The sequence below is a fragment of the Pristiophorus japonicus genome, chromosome 14 (genome assembly GCF_044704955.1).
Source record: "Pristiophorus japonicus isolate sPriJap1 chromosome 14, sPriJap1.hap1, whole genome shotgun sequence".
NCBI lineage: Eukaryota > Metazoa > Chordata > Chondrichthyes > Pristiophoridae > Pristiophorus > Pristiophorus japonicus.
The window spans coordinates 108445924-108468658 of record NC_091990.1 but is presented as its reverse complement, the minus strand read 5'-3'; the positions used below and the strand labels follow the sequence as shown (position 1 = coordinate 108468658).

The 22735-nt window shown below is 44.2% G+C and overlaps 1 protein-coding gene across 2 annotated transcripts in view; it reads right to left on the bottom strand.

Annotated features, from left to right (window-relative positions):
* Positions 1-10885: 10885 nt before the first annotated feature.
* tead1a (TEA domain family member 1a) overlaps positions 10886-22735 on the bottom strand; it is a 47818-nt gene continuing 35968 nt past the window's right edge. For both annotated transcript variants that reach the window (XM_070899475.1, XM_070899474.1), the window contains 3 exons: positions 15096-15236; positions 13405-13557; positions 10886-11708 (listed from right to left, as the gene is read on the bottom strand). In XM_070899475.1, the coding sequence (XP_070755576.1) occupies positions 11595-11708; positions 13405-13557; positions 15096-15236 (408 nt within the window). In that variant the 3' untranslated portion in view covers positions 10886-11594. The remainder of the gene's footprint in view (positions 11709-13404; positions 13558-15095; positions 15237-22735) is intronic.

The following is a 22735-nucleotide window of genomic DNA, read 5'->3' as shown; positions in this document are numbered from 1 at the left end:
AATAAATTAGGGATGGCCTTGCCAGCGACGCCCACATCCCAGGAATGAATAAAAAGTGCCCAATTCTGGGCACCACACTTTAGGAAGGGCGAGGGTACAGAAGAGATTTACTAAAAAGGTTCCAGGGATGAGGGATTACAGTTGGAGCAGAGAAGAGGAGATTTGAGAGGTTTAAAATCATGAAAGGTTTAGATTGAGTAAATAAGAAGAAACTAATTGCAACGGTGATAACCAGAGGGCACAGATTTAAGGTGATTGGCAAAAGAACCAGAGGCAAACATGAGGAAGAATTTTTTAAGCAACGAGTGGTTAGATTCCGGAATGCACTGCCTGAAAGGGTGGTGGTGGTAGATTCATTTGGATAAATACTTGGAAAGAAAGTTGCATGGATACGGGGAAAGTGCGGGGGAGTGGGACTAACTGGCCTGCTCTGCGATAGAGCCAACCAGACTCGGTGGGCCGAATGATCTCCTTCTGTGCTGTACTATTCTATGAATTTCACAAAGACCACCTTCTTCCACCTCCATAACATTGCCCGACTCTGCCCCTGCCTCAGCTTATCTACTGCTGAAACCCTCATCCATGCCTTTGTTACCTCGAGTTGACTATTTTTTCGCACTCCTAGCTGGCCTCCCATTTTCCACCCTCTATAAACTTGAGCTCATCCCAAACTCTCCTGCCCCTGCATCCTAACTTGCACCAAGTCCTGCTCACCGACCTACATTGGCTCTCGGTTAAGCAACTCCACAATTTTAAAATTTTCATCCGTGATTTTAAATCCCTCCATGGCCTCCCCCCGAGACGTCTGCGCTTCTCTAATTCTGGCCTCTTGCGCATCCTTGAATTGGCGCCGTGTCTTCAGCTGCTAAGACCCTAAGCTCTGGAATTCCCTTCCTAAAGCTCTCTGCCTCTCTCTCCTCCTTTGTGTCAGCTAGTAGCTAAGTGGTTCGTACACTCGCCTCCGAGTCAGAAGGTTGTGGGTTCAAGTCCCGCTCCAGGAACTTGAGCACGTAAATCAACGCTGACACTCCCAGTGCAGTGTTGAGGGAGTGCTGCACTGTCGGAGGTGCCGTCTTTCGAATGAAACGTTAAACCGAGGTCCCATCTGCTCGCTCGGGTGGACGTAAAAGATCCCATGGCACTATTTCGAAGAAGAGCACGGGAATTATCCCTGGTGTCCTGGCCAATATTTATCCCTCAATCAACACAACAAAAAAACAGATTATCTGATCATTATCATGTTGTTGTTTGTGGGAGCTTGCTGTGCACAAATTGGCTGCCGCATTTCCTACATTATAACAGTGACTACACTCCAAAAGTATTTCATTGGCTGAAAAGCGCTTTGAGATGTCTGGTAGTTGTGAAAGGCGCTATAGAAATCCAAGTCTTTCTTTTTGTTGTAAGACGTTCACTAAAATTTACTGTAACAAGATAATGTATAGCGCCCCCTCGCTAGGAGGTATAGGGAGCTGTATTGAGAGGGTATGTGAAGGAATGCCATCTTAAGCTCCACATGGCTGTCTGAGATCTCCCAAATAAATAGTTAATTTGAACTAAGAGTGTTCAAGAGACTATAAATTACATGGTGTCCGAAGCGGAGACTCCCGATCTTTCGTCGAACACATCTACGACCGAAATATTGGAACAGTAAGATTTTTTCAAGCCGATCAAAATCGACGTTAAGCAGTGCAGAGCGTGCTTCCTACACATCGCGCGTGGATCCGTGAAGGATGATAGTCATAAGCTTGTGAAATAATCTAGAGGTATTAGTAAAGTAAACTTAAAGTGGCCTAAGTTATTGTAGAGCCTCGATTGAAATAGTATTCCTACAGATACATGGCCATAATATTTTACTATTAGACCTGTTCTAGTCCTTCTAGAGAGGCGAGGGCCCAGGGGCAGCACGGGCCAGCCCACACTGCGTTGTGTGCGCGGCCTAGGTCTGTGCAGCAGAGCAGATCTCTAGTCGTCCTGGTTAACCTTTGCCACTGGATAAAGGCCTAGCTCTGTCGAGCCGGTGTGGTGGCTGGTGTGCAACGGTCACCACACGTTAAATAAATCCACGCACAGGCATCTTCCACCCCCTGAATTGGAGTTCAGGACTGGAACATCGGGTCCTTCATTGAAACATCTGTGAACTCTTGTGGAAGCAAGTCATCCTCATTCGAGGGACCACCTATTAATGATGATGTTCTAGTCCCCTGGGTATTTGAATTGTATATATGTATGTGACAAACTCAAAAGTCCTAAACTGTAACGAGCTATCATGTCCACCACTGTGCCAACTCCCACGCACATTTCTCTCCCACCTCCATTGCAGGTGACCGGCTATTTGAAAGCCAACTGGAAAAAATTCAAACGGCTGTGGGACAGCTATGAAATTATCATGAATATTGTGGAAAAACCAGAGAGAGTTAGGGTTGCAACGTTTATCACTGCCATTGGCACGATGCCCCGGAAATCCACAATAATCTTCCCTACAAAACAGTGAAGACCTGCAGGAACTTGAGATTGTTTTGAAGCTCTGGGAAGAGCAATGTAAAGGTAAAACCATCGTCTATGAACAGTACCAGTTTAACAACTGTGTACAAGGGGACGAGCGGTTGACACATATCTCGTGAAAGTGAGAGCTAGCATCATCATGTGATTTCGGCAATTTGAGGGATGATTTCATCAGAGACCGCATGGCCTGCGGAATATCTGATAACACTCTGCGTAAGAGGCTGTTGCAAGAATCAAGCCTAATACTTGTAAATGTATGATGCTCTGTAAAGCTAGAGAAGCCACAGCTATGCAAAAGAAATCCATGAAGTTCACGATAACAGACTCTGAAGATGTCAAAGCTGTTATTTGTTAAACTTGTAGTTGTTTAAGACATGTATTTATAAGAGGTTAACTACCTGTTTATATTGAAGCTAACTTTAGTTCAATTTTTGTTTCTTGTGAAAGGAAAGATGTAACGAGATAATGTATAGCGCCCTCTAACTAGGAGGCATCGATATAATGTATAGCGCCCTCTAGCTAGGAGGTATAGGAAGCTGTATTGAGAGAGGGTCTGTGAAGGAACGCCATCTTCAAAGCTCCACATTGCTGTCCGAGATCTCCCGAATTAAGAGAGCTAATTTGAACTAAATGTTTTCAAGAGTGTTCAAGAGACTATAAAATACACCTACCTCTTTAACCCAGCTTTCGGTTACCTGTCCCAATAGCCCCTTCTGTTAGTTGGTGCCAAATTTTGTGCAATAACACTTCCATGAAGCACCTTGGGACGTTTCACTACGTCAAAGGCGCTATGTAAATGCAAGTTGCCGTTATGATACAGAGACTTCGAGATGAACAGGCCGATGTTACCCAATTGACACTGGGGTATGCATTAACAACAGTAAAGAGCTGGAGCACGTTTTGAGAGTAAACAGAGAAACATTTTAAGGGATTTTCTTTTTTTTATTGTTGATTTATACCGTATGAATACAAATACAAAGTTTCTAGAAAGCTACAAAATGTCTACCACTTGTTTTAGGAAGGCAATCAAATGTGTCATTAAAATGTGTCAAACATTTGCTGTAAAGGGCACACAAAGTTGTGTTTCAGAGTGATGATCAAATAATTGCACTTAACTGTCATGGATATTTAGGTTATCACACATTTGTACCAAGAAAGCTAAGATACATCCTTTATACAAAGCACCGTTAAAAAAGTCTCTGCACACAAACCCTATAAATTTCATATAACTACCCATAGTAACGATGAGTGAACATCAAAGCCAACGTTTTAAATGGTTATAACCAAAAAGAAAAGGTACCAGTACCTGCACATTAACAGCAATACGGAACAAAAACAAACAGTACAGCTTGCAACTTTGACGTAATCCCCTTCTTCGACAGTTTATCAGTTAGCATTCTTGCGAGCGGGCTGGAAGGGTCGTCAGGACGCGGGAGGGCAAAGTTCAGGGGGTAAGGCAAGTGCTTGAAATAAATTAAAAGGACAAACACATCTATCCACAATTTAGCAGAAAAGTACTTTTGTGTAAAAAAAAACCCAACCCCCCCCCCACGGTACGATTATAAAATATAAAAGGGCAGTGTTTCCCCTCCCCCTCCCACCTCATGCCGCGATTAATCAGCGAGCACGGGGGGTCTCTCCGTGGAACGCAAGAGGTGCGCCAAGCTTTAACAGTGTCACTGTTGATTCTTTGTTTGGGAGGTACGAGCGGGATACATCAAAAAAATTGCTTATCAAATTTACCAGCTGTATGTGATCTTAAAATTAATCACTGACCGTCGTTCAAAGCCACAATACCATTTTCATACACGATACAAGACAGAAATAATAAGCAAATGTTAAATTCAATGAGTTATTTTATAAATGTGAGCAGACACACGTGACAACAAACTATTGTTTACACAAAAGGAACTTGCTGATAGAAGATAAAATGAAAGGCTACTTAGGTTTAAAGGATACTGAACTCCTTTTTTATTTGTCTTGACTCAGGCACATTTTATTTATTTTTTTCTTTCCTTGCCTACCACTCATCTCCCACTTGATCGATTCACAGGCCACAACCGCACACAGGCTGCAATAAAACTATCTGCCAACAAGGATGTAAACAGAGCTGCTCTGGAAAATCACACGAGTTGGGGTGAAGCGCCCGCCAATTAATTCCAAGAGCGCTCCACCGCGAAAATATAAAACGCACGGTTCCAGCGGTCGTCCACTGTGCGTTCCCGTCCCGGGGGGGTCACAAAGGAAAGAAAAACCACACATAGTTACCGCGCCTACCGCACCAAAAAATAACCAAATTTATACACCATGAGCTTTTCCAGAATTATGGCAGCAATTCGTAACACCCCCCCCCCCCATCCCTCCAAGGCGCTAACTTGTCTTAAAATGGCCTCATTGTGACTAACAGTTTATGTACACGGATAAGCCTTTTATTTTTTGCATCCTTCAATCACTCAGACCTCGACTCTTTCAGCTGTGTTTGTGCGTGTCCGTGTGTGATCGCGCCTTGTGCGTGCCCATGTCTGTGTGTGCGTGCGCTCGTGTCTGTCTGTCTGTGTGTGCGTGCGTGCGTGCGACCGGTTTTAAACTCCTGTGGACAGGTATACAAAGTGCCCTTTTTATTTGAAACATCTCCCACGATAGATGTACCTGAAATACAAGCGCCATTTTGGACTTTTAAAAAGGACCACGGACCTCCAAAATGCTAAAAACTAACGATTAAAAAAAAAACTCCACAATTAATGGGTTGGCAGAAGGAAACAGAAACGAGGGATTAAACCTAATTGGACCACATCCAACAAGCAGAATTGGAATTTTCAGCTCCCTCAAAGATCTTTCTCATGAAAACAAGTGATAAATTGATACTCTATGGTCCAGCTGTTCCAAAGTCATTGTTAGACACGTAACAACAGTAGGGGCACAGTGTAATTCAGCAATACCTGCTCCTCACCGTGCAGTGTTAACAACCTCTGAATGGGTTGTCAGAGGTTCCTAACACTTCCATGGACTGGGCAGGAAGCAAGAGTTCTCCAGTGCTGGCGGAGAGCAGTTGCAAGTCAGGTTTTCCCCGCTCCTTCTCCCGCCTTGTCCCATCCCGATTCTCCGCAGAATTGAAACAGTTGTGGTTCACAGGGGTCCGTCAAACTTTAGCTGTGAGGAAAGATTGGTTGGGTCTGTTTTCTTTGGAACAGAGGAGGCTGAGGGGAGACTTAATTGAGATGTATAAAATTATGAGGGGCTGAGATAAAGTGGATAAGGAATGACCTATTTCCTTTAGCGGAGGGGTCAACAACTAGGGGGCATAGATTTAAAGTAATTGGTAGGAAGTTTAGAGGTGATTTGAGGGAAAGTTTCTTCATCCAGAGGATGGTGGGGGTCTGGAACTCACTGCCTGAAAGGGTGGTAGAGGCAGAAACCTTCACCACATTTTAAAAGTATTTGGTTGTGCACTTGAACTGTCGTAACCTACAGAACTGTGGACCAAAAGTTGGAAGGTGGGATTAGGCTGGTTAGCTCTTTGTCGGCCGGCGCGGACACAATGGGCCGAATGGCCTCCTTCTGTGTCGTAATTTTTCTCTGATTCTAAGGTGCCAGTATCAGTCAAAGAACTCCAACTTGAATTCAATTCTGGCATCCTAGTTCCAGAATCACAAGAGTTGTGTGTGTAGAGCACGCAATAATTCATGGATAATTAAGTTCCAGAAATCGCTTCAATTCATGAGGTGAGGAAAAATAATTTCACACAGCGAATTGTTGTGACCTGGAATACACTGCTTGAAAGGTCGGGGGAAGCAAATTCAATCGTAACTTTCAACAGGGAATTGGATAAATACTTGAAAAGGAAAAATTTGCAGGGTTACGGGGAAAGAGCAGGGGGGAGTGGAACTAATTGGATCGCTCTTTCACAGAGCTGGCACAGGCTCGATGGGTCGAATGGCCTCCTTCTGTATTAAGATTCAGGGATGGGACTCTCACACTCCTTGAAATAAAGTGCTCACCTTCACTGCAGACGTTATGTGCATTCAGGAAGGGAAACCATTTCGTCGATGGAGAGGTTAAGCCAAGGCTAAATACAGAATCGTTCCTGAATTAATTTTTGCTGACAACTGCAAACTGTTTGCCCGTTCAGATGACGATATATCGTAATATCACAGGCAGTTTTGCAAAATCAGTGAAGTGATTCAGTCCCTCGGTGAGCTTGAAGATGACACTCGGAATCCAAGAATAGGGCGTGAAAATGGAGTCTGGTGGAAGATCAGCTGTGATTTCACTGAATGGCCAAGCAGGCTCGAGGGGCTGGATGACCTCCTCCTGTTCCTTATTTGCTTATGTAACTAGCATACTGTTCCTCGCACTTGGAATCTCTACTCCCAACCTTGAGATCAACATCAAGAATACTGCACTGAACCCAATGATATCTACCAGGGGTAGGACATTGTCCAATCAAGTCACTAACCCCACCAAGAAGCCGAGTGCTGCCTATAATAGACTTAGAAAGAAGAAGAGGTTGGAGTCAAGAAGGTATTGGACTGGAATCTAAAAGTTCCAAGTCTCTGCTATAGGAATGGGATGCACATTAAGGGATATGAGAAGTTCTCGCATCTACACTAAGATCCCCAATGCGCACATCTTGCATGGCACAGTAACTGGATCGTGGCCCCACTGGTGAAGGTGCAAATGAAAATCTCAAGACGACATACTCCCCAGGACACCTCAAGAGCCGATGAGATAGGCAGAAAACACTTGTCATATCCGACAAATGACCTTAAAAGGTTGCTCTGAAGCAGAATCCCCAGCTCACGTGTGCTGGGAAGTTGCAGGCTTCCAATCAATGATGGAGGTCAGCAGCCCTGACCGTCATTCTCTAGAAAGGCGAAGGTTGCAGGGTTTATGGACGAAACATGTCACAGTTAAGCCAGAATTGGAGATTTATTAGAACGGTATCCAGGGATGAGAGACTTCAGTTAATGTGGAAAGACTGGAGAAGCTTAGATTAGGGAAGGTTAAAGTGAGGTTCAATAGATGTGTCCAACATTATGAAGAGTGGATGGGGCCATAAATACAAGATAGCCACTAATAAATCCAACAGAGAATTCAGGAGAAACTTATTTCCCCAAAGAATGGTGAGAATGTGGAACTCGCTGCCACATCAAGTAGCATAGATGCATTTAAGGGGAAGCTGGATAAGTACACAAGGTAGAAAGGAATAGAAGGATAAGAAACATAAGAATTAGGAGCAGGAGTGGGCCATTTGGCCCCTCGAGCTTGCTCCGCCATTCAATAAGATCATGGTTGATATCGACCTCAACTCCACTTTCCTGCCCGATCCCCATATGCTGATCAAATTAGAAGAGGGATGTGAGGAGGCTCGTGTGGAGAACAAACACAGGCATGGACCAGTTGGGTCAAAATGGCCCGTTTCTGTGCCGTACATTTTGTGCACAACAAACCTAACATTTAATCTGTAGTTATATCATTTTGGAGGTTAAGATTGCATATTTCTTAAAAGGATAATTTTAATCAGGACTCATTTAATCTACAAAGCACAGCTTATTCCAACCCCCCCCCCCCCCTCATCGCTCTTCACAACAGGCACTGTACAAGTTTGATGCTGACACAGTACTGTCAAGGTTAGAGGTTTATCCAACAATCTTTTCATGATTTCTCATATAATGGTCAAAATTCACCCAAGATTCAAATTCTATTCTGCTAAAAAAATAATTACAATAATTTTTTTTTTTGCTTCTGCTGTACAACTTTGCTGTATCTTTGAATCCGTCTCTCAGTTTCTCTGAACACACTGCTTCAAAGTGTCACCTTCATAGATTTATCCTGTTTCAATTTTCTGGCAGTACTTTCAACCCAGTAAAAGGCATTAAAGGCGATCACTTAAGTTATTTTAATTTTTTTTTTGGTTTGTGGTCTGCGCACGATTTATTTTTTTCATTTGACTGAACAGATCTTTTCTAGGCTGGAATATCGAAAAAACAAAGGCACTTACGTGCTGGAGTGCAGGAAATGTATGAAGGTCGTTATTTGGTCTTTAGTTTATTAAAGGCATGTGTCGAAAAGGCTGGTTACTCCTGCGATTTTGTGCTGGTCATAATCCAAAACTGTGGAACAAGTTCCTCGTTTGACTGAATTAAAAGTGATTGTTTTGTCACTGGCATTTAGTTGGCATAATGATTTAACACACTTTTTCTTTAAAAAAAACTTCTGAAAATACCTTTAAAGTGTGTTTGGAATCATCACTCACAACACAGGCATGTTGGGAACAATCACAGTAACAAGACAAAGCACTTAACAGTTCTCAAAGCACAGTATTAAAATATGTCGATCTACAGGTGAACTGTGATTTCCTATTGTAGGCTATTAAGGCACTGATTAATCTACGCTTTGGCAGCACTGAATTAAAATCACGTCAGAAAATAAATGTTACTGGTAACGTATCCAGCTTAGGAAAGAACTCACAGCCTCAACAACATCGTATTTGGATTTCAGTAATGTCTCACAATGAACAGTGATCACACAACAGTGGTTTCCCGTTTACACACTTAAATTTCCAAACACTATTACAAAATAGAATTCTCGAAATATTTAACTGTGTAAAGACAGATGCTTTTCAAAAACCATGGCATTTTCTCCTCGGATCCCCCGAACATGAACACCCAGTGACTGTGCCACTACAGAATATTTCCAAAAGTACAGAAATCCCAACTCAAGTCCCCCCCACCCCGCAAAAGAAAGTGACGCTCGTTAAAAGCTTGTCCGTTTGCACGACCGTCGCCTCACCCGCCTAATTAACATGGAAAAATGCACATCTGATGACACAGCGAGTGCCACAGTTGTGAAACACACTCACAAACAAACAGCAAGGCGAGACACTGCCCCAACCCCACCCGAGAGAGTATTTCGCATTTCGAAAGGAATCAAGCAGTCAGGAACGAGAGGCTCGCCACCGCTTGCTTGGATGTAACGCTGCTCAATTCTTTCCGTTTATCCAAACACACACTGTTCGTCGACTCGAGGACTCCAATCACACCGGTTCATTCACAAGCCTCTTAAAGGCCAGCAACCTTACAAACTTAGGTCAGGACAACATCTGCGAGTACTCAATTAATTCCCTGTGGTTTTTCTAAACATGCACTCCGCTGCACCCCTCCCCCGCCCCCGACGCAAAAAAATACACATTTTGTTTAACGTAAATTTCCAAACACTATTACAAAATAGAACTTTAGAAAGGTACAAAAACACTGCTGTTTTTTAAATTCACAGTACTCTTGTAATAAATTCTCATAGTTTTATTTTGGTATTAGAAGCGCCCCCCCACCCCCACCGCCTTCTAATCCCAAAACAATACAGTTACCACCTCCTGGCTGTACACAATACTAACACCCTGCAAACTATTAGCAGGAACTGAGTGCAGATTTCTTCGCCAGCCGGAAAGAGTGAAGTGGTCAAACATTCCTGTTGTTGCTGCGAACAGCGAACTTGAGATTTTTTTTCAAAAAATTTACTTGGCGGAATTCTGATTTTAATTTTTCTTTTTGCCCAACGTGTACTCTCAAAACCAGGAATTTCAACCTTCGGAAAGTTATTTGCTCCCCAGTGGTGACTGAACATAAGAAATAGGAGCAGGAGTCGGCCATTTGGCCCTTCGGGCCTGCTCCACCATTCAATAAGATCATGGCTCGAGTCTCTTCGCCGAGAGCATGCAAAAAGCAAGCGCAGGCAGCAGAAGGAGCTTGCGGCAAACCAGTCCCACCCACCCTTTCCTTCAACGATTGTCTGCCCCACCTGTGACAGAGACTGTAATTCCCGTATTGGACTGTTCAGTCACCTGAGAACTCGCTTTTAGAGTGGAAGCAAGTCTTCCTCAATTTCGAGGGACTGCCTACGATGATGACTGATCTGATCCTGGCCTCAACTCCACTTCCCTGCCCGCTCCCCATAACCTTCGACTCCCCTAATGTTCAGAAATCTGTCTATCTGACCAGTGAACCATTTCCTCGCTTGTCTTATTGTTTTTAGGAATTGCCAACCCCCAACCCCTACTCCCCAAAAAGTTGACAAAACAACAGCTTATCATCGCCTTTCCTCCTTCCTGCAAATAAACAGCTTGTGCATCATTCTGCTGGTGTCACTGGACAGCAGTGTCACGTTAAGTGGCCCAAACAGATCTAGTCTCAATCAATAATTGAAACGCTTCCCGTCAAACAGGTCTGCACTCTTCCATGCTCGTGAAAAAAAAAATTAGTGTTTAATAAGAGCTTGAAGATTTTTTTGAGAATGTTTTTGCAGTCGGTTTAACCGGAACTGTTCAGTTTGTGTTAGGAGTTACTGTATTCCAATTCAACGACGTCCTAAATAAGGAGTGTTTGTGTGTGTGTGTGTGGTGTGTGTGTGTGTTATGAGGAAAACCTGAAAGCAAACAGACCTGGTGACTGTTAAATTACTGACATTCTTACACCAGCGCTGAAACACTTCTTGACCTGAAGCCATGAACTTCATCCTGATGCTATCTCCTGCATATTCACATCTTGATAAATATATACCTGTGAATATACCATCTTTGGAAAAAAAAAACTCTTTAAATAAATTATCTTTACATAGGCAGACAGTCACCTGACCCCACAGTTAAATGCATTGTGTCTACAATCATTATGTTCCTGTTTTGTTTTTTCGTCTTCCGTCGACAGAGAAAAGTTTGCACTGACTAGACTATGTTCCCACAATTACTAAAAAATAAAAACAAATTTCTTTTAGACGACAGTCCCATTTTTCTAATGTGGTAACCCAACAAACAGGTATAAGTTTAAAAAAAAAGATATTCTGAAGCACACATTAATTCAATATAAAAAGCTATCACAAGGTACCATAATTCACAGCCGTTGAAGTATATATATATACACACACGCACGCACACACACACACACACATTAAAAAGGCTACCCACATCGGAAATTCAGACGTGTAATGGGTGTGTCGATTGATTTGAGGCACTGCCACATGTGTTGAGGTTTTAAGTCTATTGAACTGCAGCTGTGTGGGGGTTTTGTTTTCTCCAGAAAGGGAAGGAAACTTTCAAAAGCTTATTCCTTCATAAGCCTGTAGGTGTGATGCTGCGCTCCATGTTCGCTGGTCGAAACTTCAAACACGCACGCCATGCACAGGAGTGTCTCCTGCGTATCCCTGTTTGTCACAACCTGCAGGCAACAAAATAAAGCATCAGCCTTTCCTCATCGCAACAACACATCTCAAGTTTATATAACGCCCCGGTTAACGCAGTGAAACGTCACCAGAGCAATCCGACAAAATGTAACGCCTGGGTCACGCAGGAGGTACTGGGAGCAAAGTGAAGAATAGGAGCTCAAATTTTCATCCGCGTGTTTAAATCCCTCTGTGGCCTCGCCCCTCCCTATCTCTGTAACCTCCTCCAGCCGCTGCAACCCTCCCTATCTCTGATAAAGAAAGACTTGGGATATATATAGTACTTTCACGACCACCGGATATCTCAAAGTGCTTTACAGCCAATGAAATACTTTTGAAGTGTAGTCACTGCTGTAATGTAGGAAATGTGGCAGCCAATTTGCGTACAGCAAGCTCCCACAAACAGCAATGTTTCTCTGCAATTCCCCTATCGAAGCCCTTATTATTTTGAAGACCTCGATCAGATCACCCCTCAACATTCCAAACTCAAGTCCTAATCTATGCAACCGGTCCTCATAAATTTAGCCCTTTTGGGTGAATCTGCGCTGCACCCCCTCAAAGGCCAATCTATCCTTCCTTCCAGCAAGTTCTGAAGATTGACAACTCCTGGTGCATCTCTCCATCCTCTGAACTCGCTGGATGATTTGAGCATAAATAACACTGGGCATCGCCAACACATCATTATATTTTCCAGCAAATTCTGGGCCAATAATTCTTAAAAGTACATCCCCCATTCCAGGAGTGATGTTCATGAGGTGAAAAAAATATATTTTTAAAATTAATTCACAGGGTGTGAGCATTGCTGGAAAGGCCAGTAGTCCCTGCCCATCCCCAATTGCCCTTCAGAGTGTCTTGCTGAGCTCTTTCAGGGGGCAGTTAAGAGTCAACTACATTGCTGTGGGTCAGGAGTCACATATAGGCCCAGACGGCAGATTTCCCTCCCTAAAGGACATCCGTGAACCAGATGGGTTTTTACGACAACCAAACAATGCATAATTTATGACAATGCGCAAATCGCCATTACTGCCACTAGCGTTTTAGTCCAGATTTATTTATTAACTGAATTTAAATTCCCCCAGCTGTCGTGGTGGGATTTGAACTCCTGGATCATTAGTCCAGGTTTCTGGATTACTGGTCCAGTAACATAACCACTATGCCACCGTACCCCTATTTGAAAGCAGTTAAAAGGATGAAACGGGGCACAAGGTAGAATGGTTACAGCACAGGAGGCCATTCGGCCCATCGAGCCCATGCTGGCTCTCTGCAAGAGCACTTTAGCTAGCCCCACTCCCCCGCCCTTTCCCCGTAGCCCGGCAAATTTAGTTATTCGAAGAAATTCTTCCTCATCTCAGTTCGCCCATTTAGAACTGAGATGAGGAGGAATTTCTTTTCTCAGAGGGTTGTAAATTTGTGGAATTATCTGTCCCAGAGAGCTGTGGAGGCTGAGTCATTGAATATATTTAAGGTGGAGATGGACAGATTTTTGAACGATAAGGGATTCAAGGGTTATAGGGAGCAGGCGGGGAAGTGGAGCTGAGCCCAAGATCAGATCAGCCATGAGATTATTGAATGGCGGGGCAGGCTCGAGGGGCCAAATGGCCTACTCCTGCTCCTATTATGTTCCTTCAGGTACTATTCCAATTCCTTGGCAAATTCTGGAGTTTTTAATGATCTCAAAGATCAAAGACTCACCAACAAGATAGTGAAGTTCTCCAACACGCTGTTCATCATGTACTTTTCCGGTAAGTGTTTGAGCTTGTGAATAAAGTTGATCATATATTCACACATTGGGGAACGGTTTATTCTGTATACAAAACGCCCGTTCTCAAACCTTGCATATTCAGTCTGGAGGATAAAGGGAAAGAAAGTATGAATTCACCACTTTTGAGTCATAATATTCTACATAAAACTGTGTCAAAACTAATTGGTTGGAAATGATGAATCAATCAGTTTTTTCAATCGTACATATCGTTAATGCCTGCATTCTGCCTCCCCCAGCTGGTATGTAGAACATATTGCAACTAAACAGAGAAGTTGACAAAGATAATTACGGGCAAAGAAGCCAACTGGTCCATCTTAATCCATCCATCCAGACTCTCTTATCTACATGAGAAGGCTGTTTAAAAAAAATTTAAGGGAAGCTGTTCAGAGAAGATTGATTCCGGAGTTGAGGGGGTTGACTTATGAAGATAGGTTAAGTAGGTTGGGCCTTTACTCATTGGAGTTTGGAAGAATGAGAGATGGTCTTATTGAAACATATAAGATAATGAGGGGGCTCGACAATGTGGATGCAGAGAGGATATTTCCACTCATAGGGGAAACTAAAACTAGGGTACTTAGTCTCAGAATAAGGGATCACCCATTTAAAACTGAGATGAGGAGGAATTTCTTCACTCAGAGGGTTATAACTCTGTGGAATTCTCTGCCCCAGAGAGCTGTGGAGGCTGGGTCATTGAATATATTTAAGGTGGAGATAGACAGATTTTTGAGCGATAAGGGAGTAAAGGATTATGGGGAGCGGGCAGGGAAGTGGAACTCAGTCCATGATCAGATCAGCCATGATCTTATTGAATGGCGGAGCAGGCTCGAGGGACCAAATGGCCTACTCCTGCTCCTATTTCTTACGATCTTATGATCCTTGGCTTTATTAGGAGAGGAAGATAATATATATAGGGGGAAAAAAAAGTACAAAAACAAGGGATTTATGTTAAACGTTTATAAAACACTGGTTCGGCCCCAGCTGTGTCCATTCTGGGCATTGCACTTTAGGAAGGATGTGAAGGGCTTTGAGAGCGTGCAGAGGGGATTTACTAGAATGGTCCCAGGAACTTCAGATACATGAAGGGATTATTCTCCTTAGAATAGAGAAGGTTAAGGGGAGATTTAATAGAGGTGGTCAAAATCATGAAGAGTCTTGATAGAGTAAATCGTGAGAATCTGTTTCCAGTGGCAGGAGGGTCGGTAACCAGAGAACACAGATTGAAGGTAATTGGCAAAAGAACCAGAGGGGGAGATGAGGAGAATTGTTTTACGCAGCGAGTTGTTGTGATCTGGAACGCGCTGCCTGAAAGGGCGGTGGGAGCAGATTTAAGAGTAACTTTCAAAAGAGAATTGGATAAATACTTGACGGAAAAACATTTGCATGGCTTGTGGAGAAAAAGCAGGGGGAGTGGGGCTAATTGGATTGCTCTTTCAAAGAAACTGCACAGGCACGATGGGCCGAATGGCCTCCTACTGTGCCGTATCATTGGATGAATGTGCCACAGGGTGCTCAGGATCCAACTGTCTAAAGCCACTCCTCACATTAACAAACGATTGCTTGTATTTTCCAGAGGCAATTGGAGATTATTTGCCCGAAGTTCTCTCACGCTGAACAAACTCACCTCTACTTTTTCAACTACTTGTTTTCCAAATGAGCAAACCTTGGTTGAGCAAGTGATTGTCATGTTTTCTGAACTCTCGTATTGACTAGTGACGCCGTAAAACGCTCCTGCATCATCTTGAATATTGCAATTCAGGTCAGCCTATTGGTTGCATTAAAAAAGAGAGAGAATTAGAACCATAGAATCACAGAAGGAGGCCATTCCACCCACCATTCCTGTGTCGGCTCTGTGAAAGAGCGATCCCATTAGTCCCACTCCCCCTGCTCTTTCCCCACAGTCCTGCTCATTTTTCCCCTTCAAGTATTTATTCAATTCCCTTTTGAAAGTCACTATTGAATCTGCTCTCACCGCCCTTTCAATTACAACACACGAAAACAGTTTCAAACTCAAAAGAATAAAAAAAACATTTCTGCAACAATTAAAGTAAGGAACTTGTATTTAGGATGTCACCACAAGTGTTTCACAGCCAATGAACAACTTCTGAAGTATTGTCACTGTTATGCAGGCTAAAGTGGGAGCCCATCTGTGCACGGCAAGATTCCACAAACAGCAGCCAGATAGATTATCGGTTAACCCGATCTGGTGATGCTGGATGAGAGACTTTTCACATATCACTGGGGAGAACCCCACCCCTCCCCCAGGGCCTTCTCTTCTTTGAACAGTGCCGTGGGATCTTTTACATTCAACTCAACAGGCAGAAGGGGAACTGGGTTCAAGTGAAAGACGGCACCTCCGACTCCTTCGCTGCGACACTCAAGTGTCGGCCTGGATTATGGGCCTGGAGTGGGACAAGAACCTACAACCTTCTGATTCGGAGGCGAGCACCACCCTCATACTCGTTCTAAGGTGAATAACTTTTGTACTCATTTTAAACGGTTTACGTTTGTGCCAGAAACAGCGGCCAGAAAAATTCCTATAAGCAGCTTCAGTGTTGGGTCCCATACGATCACCCACAGATTTCTAGACCTGTAGCCTTTGTGTAGGACAAAGACAAATAACATGTTGCTATGTATGTGTGTACTCATCGAATAAGTTCAAGAAAGTGATGTGCTTTACATCACCCTTGACATTATATGGGGGCTTTTTTTTTAAGAAAACACTGATAATTCCTGGCTGTGGTCACTGAACTGTGAAGAAAGATTTGGATTTATATAGCGCCTTTCACAACCACCGGACATCCCAAAGCGCTTTACAACAGTGCAAAAGTACTTCATTGGCTGTAATGTGGGAAACGCAGCAGTCAATTTGCGCACAGTTTCCCTCAATCAGCAATGTGATAATGACCAGATAATCTGTTTTTAGCGATGTTGCTTGAGGGATAAATATTGGCCCCAGGACACGAGGGATAACTCCCCTGTTCTTTGAAATAGTGCCATGGGATCGTTTACGTCCACTTGAGAGAGCAGACGTTTAACATTTCATCTGAAAGACGTCCCCTCCGACAGTGTAGCTCCCCCTCAGTACTGCCCCTCCGAGAGTGCAGCACTCCCTCAGTACTGCCCCTGCGACAGTGCAGCACTCCCTCAGTACTGCCCCTGCGACAGTGCAGCACTCCCTCAGTACTGCCCCTGCGACAGTGCGGCACTCCCTCAGTACTGCCCCTCCGACAGTGTGGCACTCTTTCAGTACTGCCCCTCTGACAGTGCAGCACTCCCTCAGTACTGCCCCTCTGACAGTGCAGCACTCCCTCAGTACTGCCCCTCCGACAGTGTAGCACTCCCTTAGAACTGCTCTGGAGTGTCAGCCATTGTTTGTGCTCAAGTCTCTAGAGCTGGACTTGAATCCATAATCTTCTGATTCAGAGGCGAGAGTGCTACCCACTGAACCACAGCTGACAGGCTATCGGGAGCTCAATGTACTCCTCTACTCAGAAGAAACCCGAGAGTGGAGGTAAGGAGAGAAGGGCCAACAGCCAAGGTTTTAAAATGAAAATGAAAGGATATAGAAAGATGTTCTGACCAAAACTGGGACAGAAATAGCAGATAACAGCTTTTTTATCTAACCCTTTGTGTGAAGAAGTGTCTCCCAACTTCACTCCTTAATGGCCTGGCTCGTATTTTGAGATTATGTCCCCCTAGTCCTAGACTCTCCCACCAATGGAAAATGTTTCTCTCCATCGATCCCATCAATTCCTTTTGAGGCTCGTGTGAACCATGAACACCGGCACTGTCGCAGTCGGGCCGATTGGCCACTTTCTGTGCTGTAAATAGGGAGTGCTGCGGTGTTAGAGGCACTAAAACAAGGCAGGCCCTGTCTGCCTGCATTTGGTAGTTGAGGCGGGTGTAGAAGTTCTCTTGGTAGAACAGGGAGTTCTACTGGTGCCCTGGCCAACATTCAGCCCTCAACCTTGGGAACCTAGGAACAGGAGGAGGCCATTTAGCCCCACAAGCCTGTTCCGCCATTCAATGAGGTCATGGCTGAACTGTGTCTTAACTCCATCCACCTGCCTTGGCTCCGTCTTTTTTTATACCCTTGTCTAGCAAAAAAACAGCATCATCTAAATTAATTAAATGGTTGGATTTCTAATTTGCATTTTGTGGGAACCAGTTGTGTATAACTTGGGAGACTTGAGATAATCTATTGGTTGCAAAACGCTTTGGGACATCCGAGAACATAGTAATATGAATGGAAAAACTTACGGAATAACTTCCTCATACTTTAGAGTTACTGATTTAATGAACGGAATGCCACAGAGTACAGCAAATATTGACTGAGCTGAAGCACTGCCAACTAAATTGGATCAGTTTGTAATTCAGCAGAGAAGCTAGGAGTTTGGTGCGAGAAAAACGATAGAGTGATCGGATAAACTTACCCTGTCCCTTTAAGGGCACTGTCTGACTGGTGCACGTAATCAAAGCCATTCACAGCTTTACTGCCCATATCTCATGTTCCGTTCACCCATCACTCCTGTGCTCGCCAGCCTACATTGGTTCTTGGTCCATCAACGCCTCAGATTTAAAATTATGGGTGCATTCAAATTCCTCATAATCTCTGTACCCTCCTCCAGCCCTGCAACCCTCCAAGCAATCTGCGCTTCTCTAATTCTGGCCTCTTACACATCTCCAACTTCATTCAGCCCACCAATGGCGGCCGTGCCTTCAGCCGCCTAAGTTCTAAGCTCTGGAATTGCCTCCCTAAACCTCTCCCTCCTCCTTGAAGACCCTCCTTACAACTTACCTCTTTGACCAAGCCCCTGTCCACGTGTCTCCTTATGTGGTTCGGTGTCAACCTTTGTTAAGATAATCGCTCCTGCGAAGCGCTTTGGGATGTTTTACGACATTAAAAGGTGCTACATTGATGCCAGAAGTTACTAGTTTTTTTCTGAAGCTAATTCTGCATTTGTAACAATTTGTGATGCTTCCATGTGTGACACTTTGAGTGCGATAGATGCAGGATATAGATATCCATTGTATGCACTTAGCTGAAGTATTCTTAGCCGTTTTGACCCCGTTTTTAATTGTTGATGGTGATGGATTATTCTACTGATTGCCCAGAGTACAAAATAACAATTATATAAATGTTGGTCTTGCTGTTGTTTGGCTATGTGCGTCACCAAAGCAAATGAAACGGTCACACAAAGCTTGAGAGAAATGTCAGATGGCCTTCATATTTGACTCTAATTGCTGTTAGCTGTGGCACAATTACAAAAAGACTTGCACTTCTATAGCACCGTTCACGACCACCAGATATCTCAAAGCGCTTTATAGCCAATGAAGTACTTTTGGAATGTATTCACTGTTGTAATGTGGGAAACATGGCATTCAACTTATTCACAGCAAGCTCCCACAAACAGCAATATGATAATGACCAGATAAACTGTTTTTTTTTGTGTGATGTTGATTGAGGGATAATTATTGTCCAGGACACCAGGGAGAACTTGCCTGCTCTTCTTCAAAGTAGTGCCACGGGATCTATTACGTCCACCTGAGAGGGTAGACGGGGCCTCGGTTTAAGGTCACTTCGGAAAGACGGCACCTCCGACAGTGCAGCACTCCCTCAGCACTGGGAGTGTCGGCCGAGATTTTTGTGTTCAAGTGGGAGTGGGACTTGAACCCACAGCCTCCTGACTCAGAGAGCGCTACCCACTGAGCCACAGCTGACACAAATTACTGTTGGAGGACTATCACAGAACGCACACAACAGCCAATGTGGATGCTGTCTGATCCGGTTCGGTTTTTTGCAATGAATGTATTGGAGATTTTACGGACAAATTATGAATGGCGAACATCCAAATAAAATACGCAACTTGCCGTTAATTACATGATAGCTCAGCGGCTTAGGGACAGGATTACCAAATTTTAAAAATCTCATGATAATACCAAAGAACATTGCCAAACTGAGTAATGAAATTCCATCACCAAGCCCCATTTGGAAACCAAACCATTCTAAACAGAGCGAATGCACAGAGTACAGTATTGTATTGCATTTTTTCCCCCCCATAAATATAAGTTCCTGTATTTCCTGTTCTCACTCCTGCTCTCCTGGATCCTAGGGGAAGTTCCATGGGAAATAACAATCCTTTGGGTATTATTTCCTCAGCGGGTAGCACTCGTGCCTGAGTCAGAAGGTTGTGGGTTCAAGCCCCACTCCAGAGATTTGAGCACAAAAATCTGGGTTGACACTCCCAGTGCAGCACCGAGGGAGTGTACGTATGCTACCGAGACAGACAAAGGACTAATGGTGGCGGTGGGTCAGGTCGGGTCGAGGGTCATTCGGCACGCCATTTAAATCACAGCGGCGAAGCCGATAACTAGTCTAGTCCGGCCCGCCGGTTTTTGGACAATAAGTCCGGATTTTATTTTACTGATTATCCAATGGGATTTTCTCAAAAATGTCCTGTTTTCAGACAGCAGGACTTGAGACGTTGCACCTGTACAATATATATATTTTTCATCAGAACTCTAGGGAGCTTTCTGCTTCTTGCCTCTTTTGAACTTCAAAAGTGTCTTGAAAGCACGTTCTGATAACAGCCTTTAGTCCTGAAAAATGCTTAATTTAACTTTAGATTCCAACCAATGAAACCGAGGGAGTGCTGCACTGCCGGAGGTGCTTACTTTAACTTCAGATTCCAACCAATGAAACCCACCATTTCCTCGTATATACTTATTACAGTAAAGCTCGGGCAAGTATTCATTTTACTTCAGTATTTTATCTGAAGCAGACATAAAAATAAAGCTTTGAATACAGAAAATAAATTATACTAAGTAGGCTATCTGCTTTACTAAATCCTTTTTAGTAAAAGTCTTCTTATCTATGCAGAGAAATCAAACTCTCATTATTCTGAAGCTTTATTTCACGTGACTGTCGAGTTTTAACCACGCAGGCGGGGGGGCTTTTGCCAGTAGGAGCTGTTGCTGCTTGTACCACCTGAGAGGGCAGACGGGGGCCTCGGTTTAATGTCTCATCCGAAAGACGGTACCTCCGACAATACAGCGCTCCCTCAGTACTGCACTGGGAGTGTCAGCATAGATTTTGTGCTCAAGTCTCTGGAGTGGGATTGAACCCACAACCTTCTGACTCAGAGGTGAGTGTGCTACCCACTGAGCCACACGACTTCTCATTATATACAAGTTTTGAGGCTCCAGTCATCACCCTTCAGTGGCAAAAGCTTTTATGCTGCAAAAAAACAAGAACAGGATTTTTTCTTTCCTCCTGACCTGGAGCATGAAATTTACAAACACCTTGTAATCTGCAAAGGTTGCTCACCAAGAGCAATTCAACTCTGACTGACCCTCGTGGAGAACATCTTCCTCCCCTCCGCATGTCCCCACCTCTCCACCCTCCAAGTCGTCACCACTTCAATAGCGGGGGCTTAAAGGGACAGGCCAGATAAATAGTTACACCTCATAACCATACTCCTGATATGGACGGCCTGTGAGCAATGCCATGGGAGGTAATTAAGTATTTTGTAAAAGTACAAGTTGAACCTCCCTTATCTGGAACCACCCCTCATCCAGCACCATTCCCGGCCACCAGGTGGCGCAAGCGCAGAACTCCGACATGAACTAATTACATAAGAACATAAGAATTAGGACAGGAGTAGGCATCTAGCCCCTCGAGCCTGCTCCGCCATTCAACAAGATCATGGCTGATCTGGCCATGGACTCAGCTCCACTTACCCGCCCGCTCCCCGTAACCCTTAATTCCCTTATTGGTTAAAAATCTATCTATCTGTGACTTGAATACATTCAATGAGCTAGCCTCAACTGCTTCCTTGGGCAGAGAATTCCACAGATTCACAACCCTCTGGGAGAAGAAATTCCTTCTCAACTCGGTTTTAAATTGGCTCCCCCGTATTTTGAGGCTGTGCCCCCTAGTTCTAGTCTCCCCGACCAGTGGAAATAACCTCTCTGCCTCTATCTTGTCTATCCCTTTCATTATTTTAAATGTTTCTATAAGATCACCCCTCATCCTTCTGAACTCCAACGAGTAAAAACCCAGTCTACTCAATCTATCATCATAAGGTAACCCCCTCATCTCCGGAATCAGCCTCGTGAATCCTCGCTGCCGACTCCCGCAATCGCTGGCCTGACCCCGCAATACACCACCCGTTCCCCCGCCCCATGATCTCCCTGCCACACTCCAGCCCCAAGCCAGCCAGGCCCGATATCCCCTTGCTCATTACCTGTACCATCCAATTTAACGTGACCATCCCTCGTCCAGAAAAATCCCTTATCCAGAACAGGCCAGGTCCCGAGGGTTCCCGAAAAGGGAGGTTCAACCTGTATTCTGATCATGAGCCAAAAAGTGCTGTTTGAATCAATTAAACTCAATAAAACTCCTTGCTATTGTTTGCAGTCATTTCAGTCCTCAGGTGGCAAGAAGTGCGGGGGGGTTGGGGGGGGGAAGGGAGGAGAGGGGGGCACACTAGACTTGGAAGCAGGGAGGATACAAGGAACATAGGAACAGGGTTGGATTATAAAGGGAGATTACATAAACATAAGAAATAGGAGCAGGAGTAGGCCATACGGCCCCTCGAGCCTGCTCCGGCATTCAATACGATCATGGCTGATCCGATCATGGACTCAGGTCGACTTCCCCGCCCGCTCCCCATAATCCCTTATTTCCTTATCGGTTAAGAAACTGTCTATTTCTGTCAAATTTATTTAATGTCCCAGCTTCCACAGCTCTCAGGCAGCAAATTCCACAGATTTATAATCCTCTGAGAAAATAAATTTCTCCTCATCTCAGATTTAAATGGGTGGTTACTTATTCTAAGATTATGCCTTCTAGTTCTAGTCTCCCCCATCAGTGGAAACATCCTCCCTGCATCCACCTTGTCAAGCCCCCTCATAATCTTATACGTTTCAATAAGATCACCTCTCATTCTTCTAAATTCCAATGAGTAGAGGCCTAACCTACTCAACCTTTCCTCATAAGTCAACCCCCTCATCTCCAGAATCAACTTAGTGAACCTTCTCTGAACTGCTCTAAACTAGGCTTGTATTCCCTGAATATAAAAGGTTAAGGGGTGATTTGATTGAGGTTTTTCGGATTCTGAAAGGAATAGAGAGGGTAGCAATTGACTCCATCCCTCTTCCTGGCATCTGTCCGAGGTTGACCCAGACAGTTCGCAATCTTGGGTGCCATTGACCCACAAATGAGCTTCCGACCACATAACCACGCCATCGATTTCCACC